Source organism: Sorghum bicolor, chromosome 4 (assembly GCF_000003195.3).
Source record: "Sorghum bicolor cultivar BTx623 chromosome 4, Sorghum_bicolor_NCBIv3, whole genome shotgun sequence".
NCBI lineage: Eukaryota > Viridiplantae > Streptophyta > Magnoliopsida > Poales > Poaceae > Sorghum > Sorghum bicolor.
Genome location: NC_012873.2, coordinates 54,160,253 through 54,174,691, shown reverse-complemented (window position 1 = coordinate 54,174,691; position 14,439 = coordinate 54,160,253). Strand labels below are relative to the sequence as shown.

The 14,439-nt window shown below is 43.1% G+C and overlaps 2 protein-coding genes and 1 non-coding gene across 3 annotated transcripts; 1 reads left to right on the top strand and 2 right to left on the bottom strand.

Annotated features, from left to right (window-relative positions):
* Window positions 561–6,873, bottom strand: LOC8070393 (uncharacterized protein sll1770). The gene is made up of 20 exons (XM_002452285.2): window positions 6,421–6,873; window positions 5,740–5,875; window positions 5,264–5,430; window positions 4,658–4,778; window positions 4,494–4,594; window positions 4,175–4,273; window positions 3,970–4,080; window positions 3,804–3,883; window positions 3,648–3,717; window positions 2,948–3,021; window positions 2,769–2,838; window positions 2,595–2,683; window positions 2,321–2,445; window positions 2,148–2,228; window positions 2,005–2,065; window positions 1,826–1,880; window positions 1,620–1,718; window positions 1,422–1,511; window positions 1,058–1,117; window positions 561–963 (listed from the first exon to the last, which is right to left on the bottom strand). Exons 1-20 carry the CDS (start codon window positions 6,871–6,873, stop codon window positions 847–849), a joined length of 2,259 nt encoding a protein of 752 aa, XP_002452330.1. The 3' UTR covers window positions 561–846.
* TRNAW-CCA lies at window positions 7,438–7,509 on the top strand. Its single transcript has one exon. It is a non-coding gene; the product is annotated as a tRNA-Trp (tRNA).
* LOC8077660 lies at window positions 9,427–11,214 on the bottom strand. The gene is made up of 2 exons (XM_002452284.2): window positions 10,025–11,214; window positions 9,427–9,659 (listed from the first exon to the last, which is right to left on the bottom strand). Exons 1-2 carry the CDS (start codon window positions 11,133–11,135, stop codon window positions 9,610–9,612), a joined length of 1,161 nt encoding a protein of 386 aa, XP_002452329.1. The 5' UTR covers window positions 11,136–11,214; the 3' UTR covers window positions 9,427–9,609.

Here is a 14,439-nt window from a genome sequence, read left to right as displayed (position 1 = left end):
AGTGCTACAGTAACCCACATGTGTTAATGATAGATTAATTATGCTTAATAGATTTGTCTTACAGTTTCCAGACGAGCTATATAATTTATTTTTTTATTAGTGTCTAAAATCCCCTCCCGACATATCCGATGTGATACCCAAAATTTTTCATCTCCGATCGGGCAAGTTTTCTGATACATTCAAAAACCCAAAACTTTATAAGATTCCCCATCACATCAAATCTTGCGGCACATGCATGGAACATTAAATATATATAAAAGATAACTAATTACACAGTTTATCTGTAAATCACGAGATAAATCTTTTAAACCTAGTTGCTCTATAATTAGATAATGTTTGTCAAATAAAAACAAAAGTGCTACAGTGTCAAAGTGCATAAAGTTTTTTTTATCTAAACAAGGCCTTATTCCCGTATCCGCCCACGCGACCAGTCCCGGCGCTCAAGATCGGGAGGCGTGACGATTTACGCTGACGCTGAGGATGTGGTTTAACCTTACGGCGCGTCATCTATCGTGCCACATCCATCGTTAACTTACGGCACCGCATCTATTCAAGACAAATAAAACCACCAAATCAATCATTTAACCCTGAATCATCATTTTAGAAAGAAAATCCTGTACGTATCTGCTACTCCACGGAAGCGAACAATACATGTAGAATTTCTATTATACACTATGTACATCTTTATCTGTTATCTCATCTACATACAGCTATCATACACCGGGGGGCCGTGCCTATGCTAAATCCCGCTGGGGGTAAAATTAGGCCAAAAAAAGGAGACGTGAAGACAACGCACAGCGCTGAAAAGTGACGGTTCAGTTCTCACTCATTGATCAAGAACTCAGCTCACGCAGTGCCAGTTATCAGTCTCTCCTGCCGATCCAACTTCTTAACCTTGACAAGCCCGATCAGAACTTGCAGCCCGAAGAATGCGCAGAGGGAGTATGCAATGGTTGCTGGTCCCTGCAACGGTTATTGAAGATTTGAAGATCAGATGAGAACAAATATGTGCTAGAAATTTGATGGATGGTATACTCCTGTTTGTTTACAAACTCACCCGGATTGAATTGAAGTACAACATTGTTGCAAGGTTCACCAAACTACCTGCAGCAACTCCCTGGATGACAAGACGCGTTATGATGTTATGGAACTTCAGGGGGAAAAAGGTGCAGTAACAAAGAAAGAAAACAATTTCATGATATAAGGGCTGTTTCTCTTGATGACTTGATCAGATTTCTTGCATCGAATTTGCAGGCGCCCTCTGTCAATTTTATTTTAACAATTCCAGTGCAGGCTAACTGAATTTGCATACACCCAGTGACAGTGTCATACAGCAGACAAGTTTGCCCTTGTCTTTTCATGGTTCAGAATGAAGTAACATAGACAAAAGTTAAACAGTATATTAATAATTGTGAACTCACATATCCAATTGTTTTCTGTACAGCGGCAACTCTTTGAAATGCTCTTTCCGATTCCAGTGTTCTGACACGAAGCTTGAGTTCACCTTGCTCCTGTAAAATAGCAGTTCATTGAGTTCAATTGTACAAACTTTCGTCAAGAGGACATGTGCAAATAACACCAATACACAACAAAATAATGTTGGAAAATGATGCACATACCAAACGTTCAATAATTTGTGCCAGCTTTTCAACTCTGTCGGGTTGGCGGAACAAATTGTAAAAGGCACGGGACTGCCTTTCCCATCTCTTCTTTGCATCCTGACATAATGTTGCAATCAAAAGCACTTAAAACTCTCAATGAAAATACTTAGGAGATATGCTTTCATAGAGATAGGTTAAAGCTTTGACCAAATGTTGAAACTTGCCTTCACAACTACTTCAACACCAGCTTCATTAAATCTTAGCAATTCCTTGGCATATCTAGCAAATTTAACAGACATGTCAAGTCAGCACCAGAAAAGGTCAAGTTGAAAATACAAAGATGTGCAGGCTTTGCATGTTTTTGAAAAACTATTGAGATGCTACTAATGCAGCAAGTACTCACGGCTTAGCAATCTCTGTAATATCAAACCTAGGATCAAGGCCTTTCCCAATACCATCTAGAACTGCATAAAATGGAGAGAGCTTGAGTACAATGACAGTAATAACAATTTCCTTGTAAACATGTAAATTATTAGACACTGAAACCTGAGAATGCTCTGACCACAAATGTAAATGTGGCAGGGAAGCGAAATGGTTGATCAGCAGCAATCGCCAAAAGATCCTCTCCTGCAAAATTTAATTCAAGTAAACATAAAAGTTGTAGAATAAACCCTGACATATTTCCATCTATCAAGTCTGTTGGTAGGTCACAACATTACCGATTGCAGCAAGTCTCTGCTTCCTCTTTTCAAACTTCTCCTCCTTAGTTAATTGCTTTTTAAATCCCAGTTCTGCAGTTGCCATCTCTCTCTCCTTCCTTTGTGCTGCTAGACGCTCTTCAAAGCTAGTTCAAAAAAAAAAAAAATTCATGCTCTTCCAGTTCAACAAACTCCATTTGCTTTGTATTTGGTTACTCTTTTTTCTTTAATGAAATACACACAACTCTCAAGCACGTTCAAGGAAAAAAATAATTTCTCAAGGAAAAGTAACTACCTATTAAGGAAAAATTGAGCTGTTCTTCTGACAGCAGTCATATCTCCAGTAGGAACAAGGACACCCATTTGAACCATTGCTTGAAGCACCTGCAGGAATACAGGATTCAACACTTCTCAGAACATCACAGGGTATAAATTATCATCTGCTGGCTATTATGCCCAGAGAACTAACTTTGTCAGGATCCTTTTCATAAACTCCATAGAATACTTCAAGCAATCCTCCCCGAATATTTTGGCTGATACTGGAAGTTGGAAGGGATGAAGATTATTATCCATACTGAGATGCAAATTTTCTCATGGAATGGAACTTTTGTGTGTGTGTGTGTGGGGTGGGGGGGGGGGGAATGTTACCTTCCCATCATCCCAAAGTCATAGAAGATAAGTCTCCCTCCATTGACATCATCAACAGCAATGTTTCCTGGATGCTGTAAAGGAATCACCATTAGCTTTTAACAGAGTATAGCAACTGCTTTATTAGATATACTAAAAAGGAGCAAGACAATAGGGACGATCCAGTCTCATGAAATTTGTATTATAAGACATACTTCCTCCACTCACAAATACATGTCCATTATGGCATTGACATGGTCTCCACTCTGATACTTTGACTAGCAATTTCTATGAAATATATCATCTTCATTGAAAGAACTGTATATTGTGGAAGTATTCTCCATAAAAGATCTACTAACGGTAATCTTATGTTTTCAGTCTATATAAAACTTTATATATTGATGGTCAAAGCTAAAAAGTTTGACTTAAGACAAGCCTAGAGGAACATATGTTTGTGATAGGAAGTAATAGCACATTGGAATTTGTCTATGGCTGAAGCATATTGCACATAGAGTGAGCCATAAATCTGCCAAGGTTAGGAGGATGGCAAAGGGACCTCATAAATTCAGTGATACAGTTTTTCTTAACAAAATATTATATTTCTACTTCATTTGAAAACAGACCAATACATGGATAGAAATGAAGTGAAAGATGATGCGAAGGTGACAAATAACCATAATGACTAAAACAGTGTTTCTGGTGAATATACAGGGTGACTAACCGGGTCAGCATGGAAAAATCCATGGGACAAGATCTGCTCAAGGTACGACTCAACAGCATAACGGCCTAATCTGAAAGTGATTCACATCAACCAGAAGCAACAAAGTCAGTTGGCACAGAAAATTTAGTTCATGGCTGATGGTTATACAGTACTTACCTTTTTCTATCGACTCCTAACTTATCTAACTGCTTTATTCTGTTAATTTTAATTCCTGGGACATATTCCATTGTTAAAACCTGCAATGAAAATAAAAGAAACTTAAAATCTTTAATATACCAAGTTTCTTGTTGGATCTATTTTGTATTTTCTGTGTAGAAGAAACCTGAGGTGTAGTGTACTCCCAGTAAATTTCAGGAACCTTCACATATTCCAATTTTTTGAAGTTCTCAGCAAATTTTTCAGCGTTAAATGCTTCCTTCGTATAGTCTATTTCCTGATAAAAAACAAGAACTGATTACATGATCAGTAATAGACAGACGTAGTCAAACAAGTCTAAGGCAGTAGCACATGATCATACAACTAATTACCTGATATAAAACAGATGCACACTCATCGTAAATAGCAACCCAGTCTCTCTTGGCGCCATCTGACTTTGGATCCACTTTCTGAAGGTATTCAGCTATTACCTATCCAATTCAGTTATTTGTCAGCAAATAGTAAAAAACAGAAACACATTTATAAGTAGGTAAATAGGCAAAACATAACAGACATACTTTTTTTTGGTACTAGTAAACAACAATAGCACTTATGTGTGCATCTTTAGATGCAGAGGTCAGGATGTTTTATTTCATTATCTAAAAAATGAAAACAGGGCATGCTACAGGATTAGTAACATAAATAACTTACCCTTAAATTCTTCAAATCAATATCGAACAGCTCCTTCAGACCAGGCCGTTGCACTTTGATCACAACCTCTTGGCCATTTAGACGTGCCCGATGAACCTGGCCTGGCAAAAAGAGATAGATTATTATAGTGTCAAGTTGCTTATTAAAATCAAAAAAATATTTACCGAGGCTAGCAGCAGCTATTGGTTCAAAATCAAATCGATCAAATATCTCATTTACAGATGCCCCCAGCTCTTCCTCGACAATTTTTACAGCTGTCTCGGAAGGAAATGGAGGAACTTGATCCTGCAAAAATAGGTAATAATTCCATGGTTCAATCATAACAGGGGTATAAGCATAGGAATGTGCATTAACAAAAAATATATAGAGAAAGAAAAAACAAGATAACTTCTAATAACTACACAAGACAGCTTTTTCTTCACATGGGGCACTGAGCCACTGATAAATGCTAATATGCTACACAAATGTACAGGGCACAATCTAAGACTTGCAGATTTTGCCATCCACTAGGCTGATCTAGTAAACTGAACTAAATTTAGTGAATATTTCAGCTTATGCATAATAGAGGGTGGTCAAATTGTTTAATAACAGGAGAGCAATTCCTCTAATGACCAACCCATCAATTTCAAAGTCTTTGCAGTTTACTCTGTTTTTCCTCAAACACGCAGGAGAGGTGCGTATCTTTATATTAAAGAGAGAAAAGCAGTTTACTCAACTTTAGAAAAGCACCAAATCATGTCTGCAATTAGAATAAGTTTCAACACACAAACCTGTAACTCCGATAGTTGATCCACATATTCCTGTGGGAGAATATCCACTCTTGTGGAGAATTGTTGCCCTATTTTGATGAATGTGGGGCCTAATCTCAAAAGACTCTCCTTTAGCCACTTGGCAAGAACTTTCCTCCTCATTATCTTTTTCTCCTCAGTTATCCCCCCTGCAGAAGTTGACTTAGAGCTTTATTGAAGGTATACAACTTTGAAGAAACATGTAGGTAATTCTTCAATATCAAAAACAAAAAAGATATGAATCCAGTGTGTTGGCTAGCATGTCACACATACTGTTGTATAAGATGAAGGATTTTATTCAATTGTATTCGCAAAAGATATCTGTGAGCCAAATACATCACTAAATGGAAAGAACTTATTGTTATTTTCCGCAGATACAAAAACAAGCTTTTATAATACAAAAACAAACTTCTATAGGTTAGTATCCCTTTTTTTAGTGTTCAGTTGAAGTCACTAACCTCTGTAGGTGAACTTTTGGTTGTTGAGCCAAGCCTTGAATATAAATGTAAAAACGAACCCCCATATTTCCAATGTTCTTTGAATTGTCGAATAGGTTTTAAACCGATTCCAGCGACCACCAGGAGCAACAGAAACCTGCAAGGTTTAGTCATTCAACTCAAAGGGGAAAGGAAGAAGGAACACAGGGAATGACACAAAACTCCAGCTATTTTCATCAGATAATTGGACAGCAATATATATCAGAGGCCAAGGGTAAGCTGTGTCCGTGTATCATCTACTCAACCTGACACAGTAATCTAAGTAACTAACCAACCAGCCAGCCAGCCTGTTGCATTTTCAACACCATAATAGTTTCTGAATACCTCAATTTTCGTTCCAGAGTGCTTGTGGATGCTGCTACTAACTGCGTAGTAGTTTCTGAAGACATGTGATGCTGAATTGCTGATACTGGACTCTTACCTAAATTTGAACTTCATTCCAATTAGAGTATCACGAATGCACTTGTTCCAAACGTACATCGATCATCGATGTCACCCTAGTCAAAGCTGCCCCACTAACTTTTGCCACAGCAGCCCTTATCCTATATATCCCACATGATCGCCCACTTAGAACTGTCGCCGGACAACACACTGCAGATGATAAGCCGTTAAGCAAACAGGGAAAAATAATCACCCCCGTACCTCTCCGCTGCTCTGCTTGAACCAGGCATCCTCCCTCCCGATCTCCTCGACCCTCTCCTTCCTCCTCCTCTCATCCTCCGCCGGCTGGACCGGGACCGGGACCGGGACCACGGCCACGCTGCTCGCGGGCTTCTGCGCCACCGCCGCCGCGCCGTCACCGCTGGCGCTCCCGTCGCCGTTGCTCCCGAGGTAGGCTTGGACGGCGGCATCGTCGTACCCGAGCCCGCTGCCGTTCCCGTTGAGCCCGTAGCGCTTGGCGTCCTCCTCGGCCGGCGGGGGCGCGCGGTCCTCGAGGACGGCGCGGACGAGGCAGACCCCGCGCGATCGCCGGCGGAAGCGCGGGAGTGGAGGAGGCGGGAGGCGGGGGCGGAGGCGGAGGTGGTCTGGGATGGAGAGCGAGGATGAGGCGACGAGGGAGGCTGCTGCCGCCGCCGCCGCGGACGCGACGGACATGGCGCGCGGGAGGGGGCGGAGCTAGGTAGGGTTTGGATGTCGGGGGGGTTTTGGCGGGACGCGCCGAGGTGTGGGGTGGTGGCCGCTTGGAGGAATGGAGAGGAGAGGAAGGAGTGGTGGTGCTAGGAGGCGAGAGCGAGGCCGCCCCGTGCAAGCGGGAATGGGGAGAGAGACAAAAGAGGCGGTGGGTGGTGGGGGAGCCACGTGGCAGGCACGGAGGATGAGGCCATCTGCGCTGGCGTTCCGTGATTGGGCGAGGGATGAGGCGAATGGGGCCCGCGTGGCGGGGAGGGAATGCGTGGAAAGGTTTGTGGCCTCTGTAGACTCTAGTTCATCTCTTTTCGCCGTCTGTGATAAAAGAAGGCTGCCTTTAGCTTCGTCTGATGTTTTTGTGCCGTTGCCCGTGTAGTGTGATCTTTTGGCTGGGATTCCGTGACCCATCGCTGTGACAACGTGCCAACTGGTGGTAAACAAACAACCAGCAAAGCTTGCGACTTGCGAGCGCGTGTGTGCGACTAGTGATACAGCGTATTTTAAGGCTCATCTAGTGAAGACAGCACAACCGGATCCGTGGCGCAATGGTAGCGCGTCTGACTCCAGATCAGAAGGTTGCGTGTTCGATTCACGTCGGGTTCAATACCCCGATCCTAATCCGGATTATTTTTTGTTTTTAGTTTAGCTCCTTTTAACATAAAAGAAATAACATTATCCGTCACATGATTAAGCATTCATTTCTCTATTTTCAGTTGGTCCGAATTGCCTAGTGCAGCTGAATGGGGGCCTCCGAATTGGCTGGCTGGTGCAACCTAGGCTCGGCTGGGAAACAAACCAACAGCCCTTATCCTCCCACGATATGCATCGCAACAAGGCCCAGCAGACCCAAACGGACTTTTTTTTCTTTAAACCACGTGAGTTTGGACACGGGCAATGTAGGAATCCTATTTTACTTGAGATCGGAGTTCTGTTTAGGCTGCTCAGGACCGGAGGGATTTGTTGGATTTGGATCAGGCTTCCTAGCTATCAAGTTACCGCAAGAACTCTTTGGCACATATCATATAGGGGGTGTTTAGTTCCCCTCCTATTTCAAAAAATTTTGGGTTTGATTCATCATTTTGCAAAATAAAACTAAACACCAAAAATGTGGTTATTCTCTATTTTGAATTTTGGCCTCAACAGGCCAAAAAAAAAAACCTCATGAGCCCCCCATGAGAACAATAAATTATGCATTTTGGATGAAACTATTCCAAAGTAGCTGGCATTTTGCATTTTTTTTGAACTAAACACCCCCTATATATTGCCCATTGGGACCGTGCAATACAACCTTGCCATTCATACAATGATACAACCCTCTTCTCTATTAATAACGAATAATATAATAGTGTATCCTATGGCAATGGCAATACAGTGGCACCACAATTTGGACAGTACCATAGTTCCCACTCATAACAGTTATCAGAGTACCGAGGAGCAAGCAACCCCATCTATACAGTATGAAGATTTGAGTGTTTTCAGTTACAGTTGTGTTCCTAAAAGTGTGAGCAATCTTTGTTCAAGACTGACAATTACATGGAGAGTAAGCCAACCAGGCCATAGCTAACGATTTTTCGCAGTGCAACTCAAAGGTTTACATGGCTTGAATTCGTCTGTGAGCTTCCAAATGGCCATAGAAGATAAAATGATAATAGCCTATAATAAGAAAATAAAGGTGTTCCAAGTTCTTCCTAGGTACATCTGCCAATTTCAAGGGTAGGAACAAGTTCTTCCTAGGTACATCTGCCAATTGAACCGGATAGGTGTGGATTTTCGTTCTTGGGTATTCAGCCTTCAACCCATTTCATGCTATTCGGCTGCAACCTATCTCTTGGAATTTATTGGACCTAATTCTGGAACAGTCAGTTCAACAATATATCCCCTTTCAGACTGTGAAGAAAAGCAACAGCCACCCGATGCATTATAGAATTCTACCCAAAAAGAACATTGGGAAAAAGAGGATTCAGCGCATTTTCGACAACAAATACCAAACAGCACAACAGGTGGCCTGGATGGTGAAAGAACAATAGAAGATATTAATCAACGTAATAGGGCCTTCGGTTTCTTTTGTTGACCTTTTTGGCACATGCCTTTCTACCTCTCTTTTCTGTTGTTGTAGTTGTAGCCTCTCAGGGCTGACCGGTCCTGTGAACCAACTAGTGTTGTGTGGTGTGTCGCGAGGCTTACACCTGCCCTTCCAGTCCTTGACTAATCTCTAATTTCTTTCTAAATTGAATGGCAGAGTTCCTGCTCATTTCATTCAAAACAAAATTGTACAAAAAAATACTACCAACATATAGCAGATAGATGAGGTTTGAAATAGTATATGTGGTCCAACTGACCAATGATCATTTGTAGAGAAACTCAGAAATAGTTGGAGCGCTTTCAGTTCAAGTGTATTCGTTTTATGGGCTAAAATTACGAACCCCATTCTAGAAATAATCTTAACTGAAGCACACAGATAATTAATCTTCCAATCAGTGGATTTATCAAAATATCAACCATCAAAAAACAATAACCAAGGTCAGATTAAGTGTGCACCTGGAATATCTTCAGTCATGATCATAATTCTTAGCCAAATACAAAGCATGCAGGTACATGAGTTCGATAACATAATATGCATGGTGGCTTACACTTCCATAAACCAAACCACCCAAAGGAATACAAAGCATTTTAAAGCATCGGTGGAGTCAGATACTGCCATTCTTAATTTGGGTGAGCTAGTGATGACTTTGTCCATTTGCTGCAAGCACGATCTGAAAGGAACCAAGCATACAAGTATGAATTATTTCATAGCTCGCTTTACATAGTTTTCTTAAGACTGAACACAAGGAAATAACTGCAAATTCAGAGGTTGTGAAGGTAGAATTTTACTACGTCATCACAGCTTGCGAAATATAAGAATGATCCTTAATAGGTGAAGCTCAACAAAATTAGTTGTTGTCAAATATTCAATCTCGCACAGGTATCATTTATTTCCATCTAACAAAACATCTACAAATTAGTTTCCATGTATCATTTATCTCTACTATAGTCAACAAAATATCTACAAAATCAGTATCTGAATGACATAAAACTTGTGAACTACACAGTTAGAGAAAGAAAATGGCTGAAACCATACCTGGACGGAAGAAGCTAATGAAGGGGGTGGCACAATGGTAATCCCTAGGTTTGCCTACCTTTGTCACCCTGCGAGACTTCAGCTCAAATGTGAAGGCACCAACATTTGTGCTTATGAAGAAAACCTCGACACCCTCAGCAAAACCAATCAAATTAGCTTGGTCAGAAATAACATCCACAGGCAATATTTCCTTAAGTTCGATGACCCTCCGTTGTACCCATCCTGTAACTCCCTCTAAATTCACCACTGTCGACCAAAGGTAAAGTCTTGAATCCAACACACCAGCAATCCCCAACGAACCATCCTCATTCTGCATAAGGACTGGAACATTTTTGTACAGGTAAGGCATGCCGATTAAAGACAAATGGTGCTCGACCAAATCATACTTCAGAATTCTAGCACCATCATTCACAGTGCAGTAGATTCCATCTCTGATAAGAACAGCACGCTTCTTGTCGAAGAAGTTTCGTGTACCGTCTAATTGTGCAGAAGCTGTTGTGCACCAGGAACGAGACTCCGATGAATAAACATGTGCATGGACAATGGTGTAGTCGAATTTGTCGGCGCCCACAAAGACCACATGGAACGGACCACCGCGGCAGCTGCTGTGATCGCAGCCAGGCAAGGCGCAAAGCACCACTGCGTTGGATTGGAATGTGGTGGACAAGGAGCTGGGCGCCTCCACCTCCTCCCAGTGATTGGAGAATGGATCCCACACGAGAAAGGTCCTGCTGCCAATCCCTCTCATGAGGATGCATTTGCAGAGGCTGCCAATCCCTTTGAGGAGGACGCGGCCGTGGCGGCAGTCAGGGACCCATCTAACCCAGTCGCTGTGCCCCGGCTGGGGCGGCGGCGAGGCTGCCGTGGTGGGGACGAAGCCAGGGAAGAACCATGCGGAATCGAGATTGTAAAAGAAGCCGAGCAGCGGGGCACCTCGGTGGAAAGCGCTGTAGCGGCTGAGGAACGCGGGGTCGGAAACGACGTGGAGCCAGAGCTTGCAGACGACGGAGGCGCGGATGAGATGCGCGGGCTCGTCCGGCGGGATGCGGAGGAGAATCTCCACGGTGATGTCTTCGTTCAGCTCCGGCGGCCAGCGCTGCGGCGGCGCCATGGGGAGGAGGCGCCCGTGCTCGTGCTCAGCCAAGGTGAGGGTCTGGTTGGGTGGGTGTTGAGGGAAGACGGAGGTGTGGATGGGGAAATTTACATTTTTGCCATTATACGATCGTCACCCATCCGATTATAACGATTGGGACGAAAATCGTCACCCAAAATACAAATACAAGCGCTACAGGTAAAAGGTTTCATATCTATTTTTAGTCTTCTCCAAAAACAAGACCTAGAAGACAACACTCTCTGCAAATGGGTCTCGAGGAGAGAGGATACCTAAATTTGGGTTATGCCTCTCCCGATACCCAAAATGGGTCTTATGTATGGATACTCTGTTGGAGGCTATAGGACCTGTGTTGCAAAACCGATTTTGGGTTTGGGTTTCCAAATAGGGCCTTGTTTAGTTCACCTCGAAAAGCAAAAAATTTTCAAGATTCCCCATCACATCGAATCTTACGGCACATGCATGAAGCATTAAATATGGACGAAAGTAAAAACTAATTACACAGTTTCGCTGGAAATCGCGAGACAAATCTTTTAATCCTAGTTAGTCTATAATTAGATAATATTTGTCACAAACAAACAAAAATGATACAGTACCGAAATCCGAAATTTTTTCGGAACTAAACAAGGCCTAGGTCTCCTATTGAAGACAGCCTTAGCATGGAGCATGTTTGGCAAAATTTGTTTATTCAATTTTGTTATTTACCAACTCTCACGATAGTATAGAGAGGGAAAAAAAGACCTCATCTCCAATAATTTGACAAATTTCGTTTCCAAAAACCAAAAAACCCGTTAACGAAACGAAGTGCCCGGCTAAACGAACGAAGAGCTCCGCTAAGCGAACGAAGAGCCCCGCTAAGTATGAGAAGAAAGACCGATGCCAAGAATGGAGTCCGCGCGCATATTTACACACTAGACAGGAAGATATACAAAATTGGAAAAGATGGAGAATTGGAATGTCAAACTGTTGGAGACGGTTTTTCTGAATTAGAATGCACGCCCCCGGTTAATGATTTACCGAGGTAATTGCGTTAGGGTGTCCGCCTCAGCAAATGTCTATTAACTGAGACGGTTATTTTTATAATGACCACCTCAGTTAATGAATTTTGCGAGGTGGTTTCTTGTAACCATCTCGGTTATAAAAAGTGAGCGCCTCGGTTAGTGCCAAACATTCACTACAGGAAACCGGCGATTTGCCGGGAGCTAAATACTTTGCCGGGAGCTTTTTACCGGGCACCGGGCAAAGGATTCCCGGCAAAGTATTGCTCCCGGCAAATCAGCCTTTACCGGGGGTCAAGCTCCCGGCAAAGTCTAGCCGTCGGCAAACAACCTTATTTGCCGAAGGCCGACACCTGGCAAAACTAGGCCGTCGGCAAAGGTGGTCGGCGGGGTGAGGGCCAACGGTTGTCACCCTTTGCCGAGAGCCACGCCGTTAGACACCCGGCAAAGATTTTTTTATTTTTTAATATAAAAAATATTTGTCGGGTGTCTCTGACCTGGCTCCCGGCAAAGGTTTCTTTGCCGGGAGCCAAATTAAGCTCCCGGCAAATTATTTTTTTTATTTTTTGTTTTTTGGATCTATTTTTTTGTGTGGCCACTTGATACAGTAAATAATTTCTTATTTCAAATTTTGGCACAATTTTGAGTTTATAAACTATATTTACTTAATTTTTTTCATTTCGTTGAATTTTTCCGAGTAATGTAAAATTGAACTACAGGTATATGAAATAATATAATTCGGTTATTCGAAAAATGAGATTCATAATATTTAGGGTATGTCGAGGCCGTATCTAGGAAGTCGCATGAATTTTAGCGCATCATATTATCATAACCTGATATTATACTCGCAAGAAAAGTGTATTTAAATTATATAAAATTAAAACAAAGTCCGAAAATCACGAAACTTGTCGATGTGTCTTGTTATTGCATGTGGGGGCCGAGGTAAAAAAATTAGAAAGTTTGGAGCAAGTTGTAACATCGGATGTTTAAAATCCAGACATCTCCACATATGATGCCACCTTTAACCCGGATGACCCGTCCGAGTCATACAGCAATCCGAGCTCCCACACCCGCATCAGTTCCTATACATCGGAGGCAAGGTCGGTCCATGGGCCAGAGTGGGATCCGAGCACCGACGACATTGATGGGTCGATGGTTATGAGGATCGGACAAGGCAAGAAGCATGTGAAAGGTCCTTGTTTGGTTTTGGTAATTGAGTGACAACTTAGGTGGACTAATAGTGTTTATGTGAGATACACAGGAGATTAGTCCACAGGTGATTATGTGATGATGGAGGAGCTCATTGCATATGAGACATGACATGGAGTCATGTGACCAAGGTGGAGAAGATCAAGATGAGGCTTGGCTTGATGGACCGGTTGCAAGAGTAAAGGGCAAGTCGAAGGCTTTGAAGCAAGGGACCGCGTGTGACGGTGAAGCTTGAGCAAGACTTGGCGCCGATGGACCGAGGCAACGGTGAAGAGCAAGTGAGGTCAAGATCGATGAACCAATACGGTCACGTGATGATATGAAGTGGATCATATCATTTGGTGATTGGTTGGTGCATGTGTTGCATCAACATAGGAGGAGATGGAATGGAAAGCGCAAGGCAAAGGTATAACCTAGGGCTTTTCCATTTCACCGGTCATAGGTGTGTAGAGAAGTTTATGACCGGATTTAGGATAGATGGCCGTACTATCAAGAGGGGCAAACTTGTTTGCATATCGGTCATCTAGTGCCACTTGAGCGATCTAACTTTACATACGTGTTAGGATCGAGTGGCGTGGCAAGTTGAGAGGCTAACTCCTTTGGGAAAAATGTTTGTGAAAATGCTAACACACATGCACATGGTGGTGTACACTTGGTGGTGTTGGCACACTTTACAAAGGAGGTGGTGTTCCTAGGGTTGAGAGAGGTGTGGGTTTCTCTCTCCCTCCCGCCGAGCTTGCGAGGCGGGATTCGGCGCTTTTGAGAAAATTAAGTGCATTTTTTCTATTGCACCGGTGGGAAGTTTGGAGAAGTCGCGGGAGTGTTTCTCCACTGGACGCTGGTGCTGGCAGCACCGGACGCTGGTCCAGAGCGTCCGGTGTGGTGTCGCAGGTGTGCACCGGACGCACCGGAGTGAGTCCGGTGCTCAGCGTCCGGTGTGAGGAGTTTTTGCAACCCTCTCTGCGCACGAGTCCGGTGAGCACCGGACCGTCCGGTGAGCACAGAGCGTCCGGTGGTGTTGTGCAGGCGCGCGTGCGCAGTAGCCGTTGGCAGCAACGGTCGAGTTCAAATGGCTAGTGACACGTGGCGGTCAGCTG

Bases quoted from the DNA above. Each gene is read 5' to 3' on its own strand.
- LOC8077660 (XM_002452284.2), bottom strand. From the start codon at position 11,135: ATGGCGCCGCCGCAGCGCTGGCCGCCGGAGCTGAACGAAGACATCACC. The intron at 9,660-10,024 runs GTATGGTTTCAG...GGTTCCTTTCAG, and splicing joins CATTAGCTTCTTCCGTCCAG to ATCGTGCTTGCAGCAAATGG.
- LOC8070393 (XM_002452285.2), bottom strand. From the start codon at position 6,873: ATGTCCGTCGCGTCCGCGGCGGCGGCGGCAGCAGCCTCCCTCGTCGCC. The intron at 4,274-4,493 runs GTAAGTTATTTA...TGAATTGGATAG, and splicing joins TTGATTTGAAGAATTTAAGG to GTAATAGCTGAATACCTTCA. The intron at 964-1,057 runs GTGAGTTTGTAA...TAACCGTTGCAG, and splicing joins TGTACTTCAATTCAATCCGG to GGACCAGCAACCATTGCATA.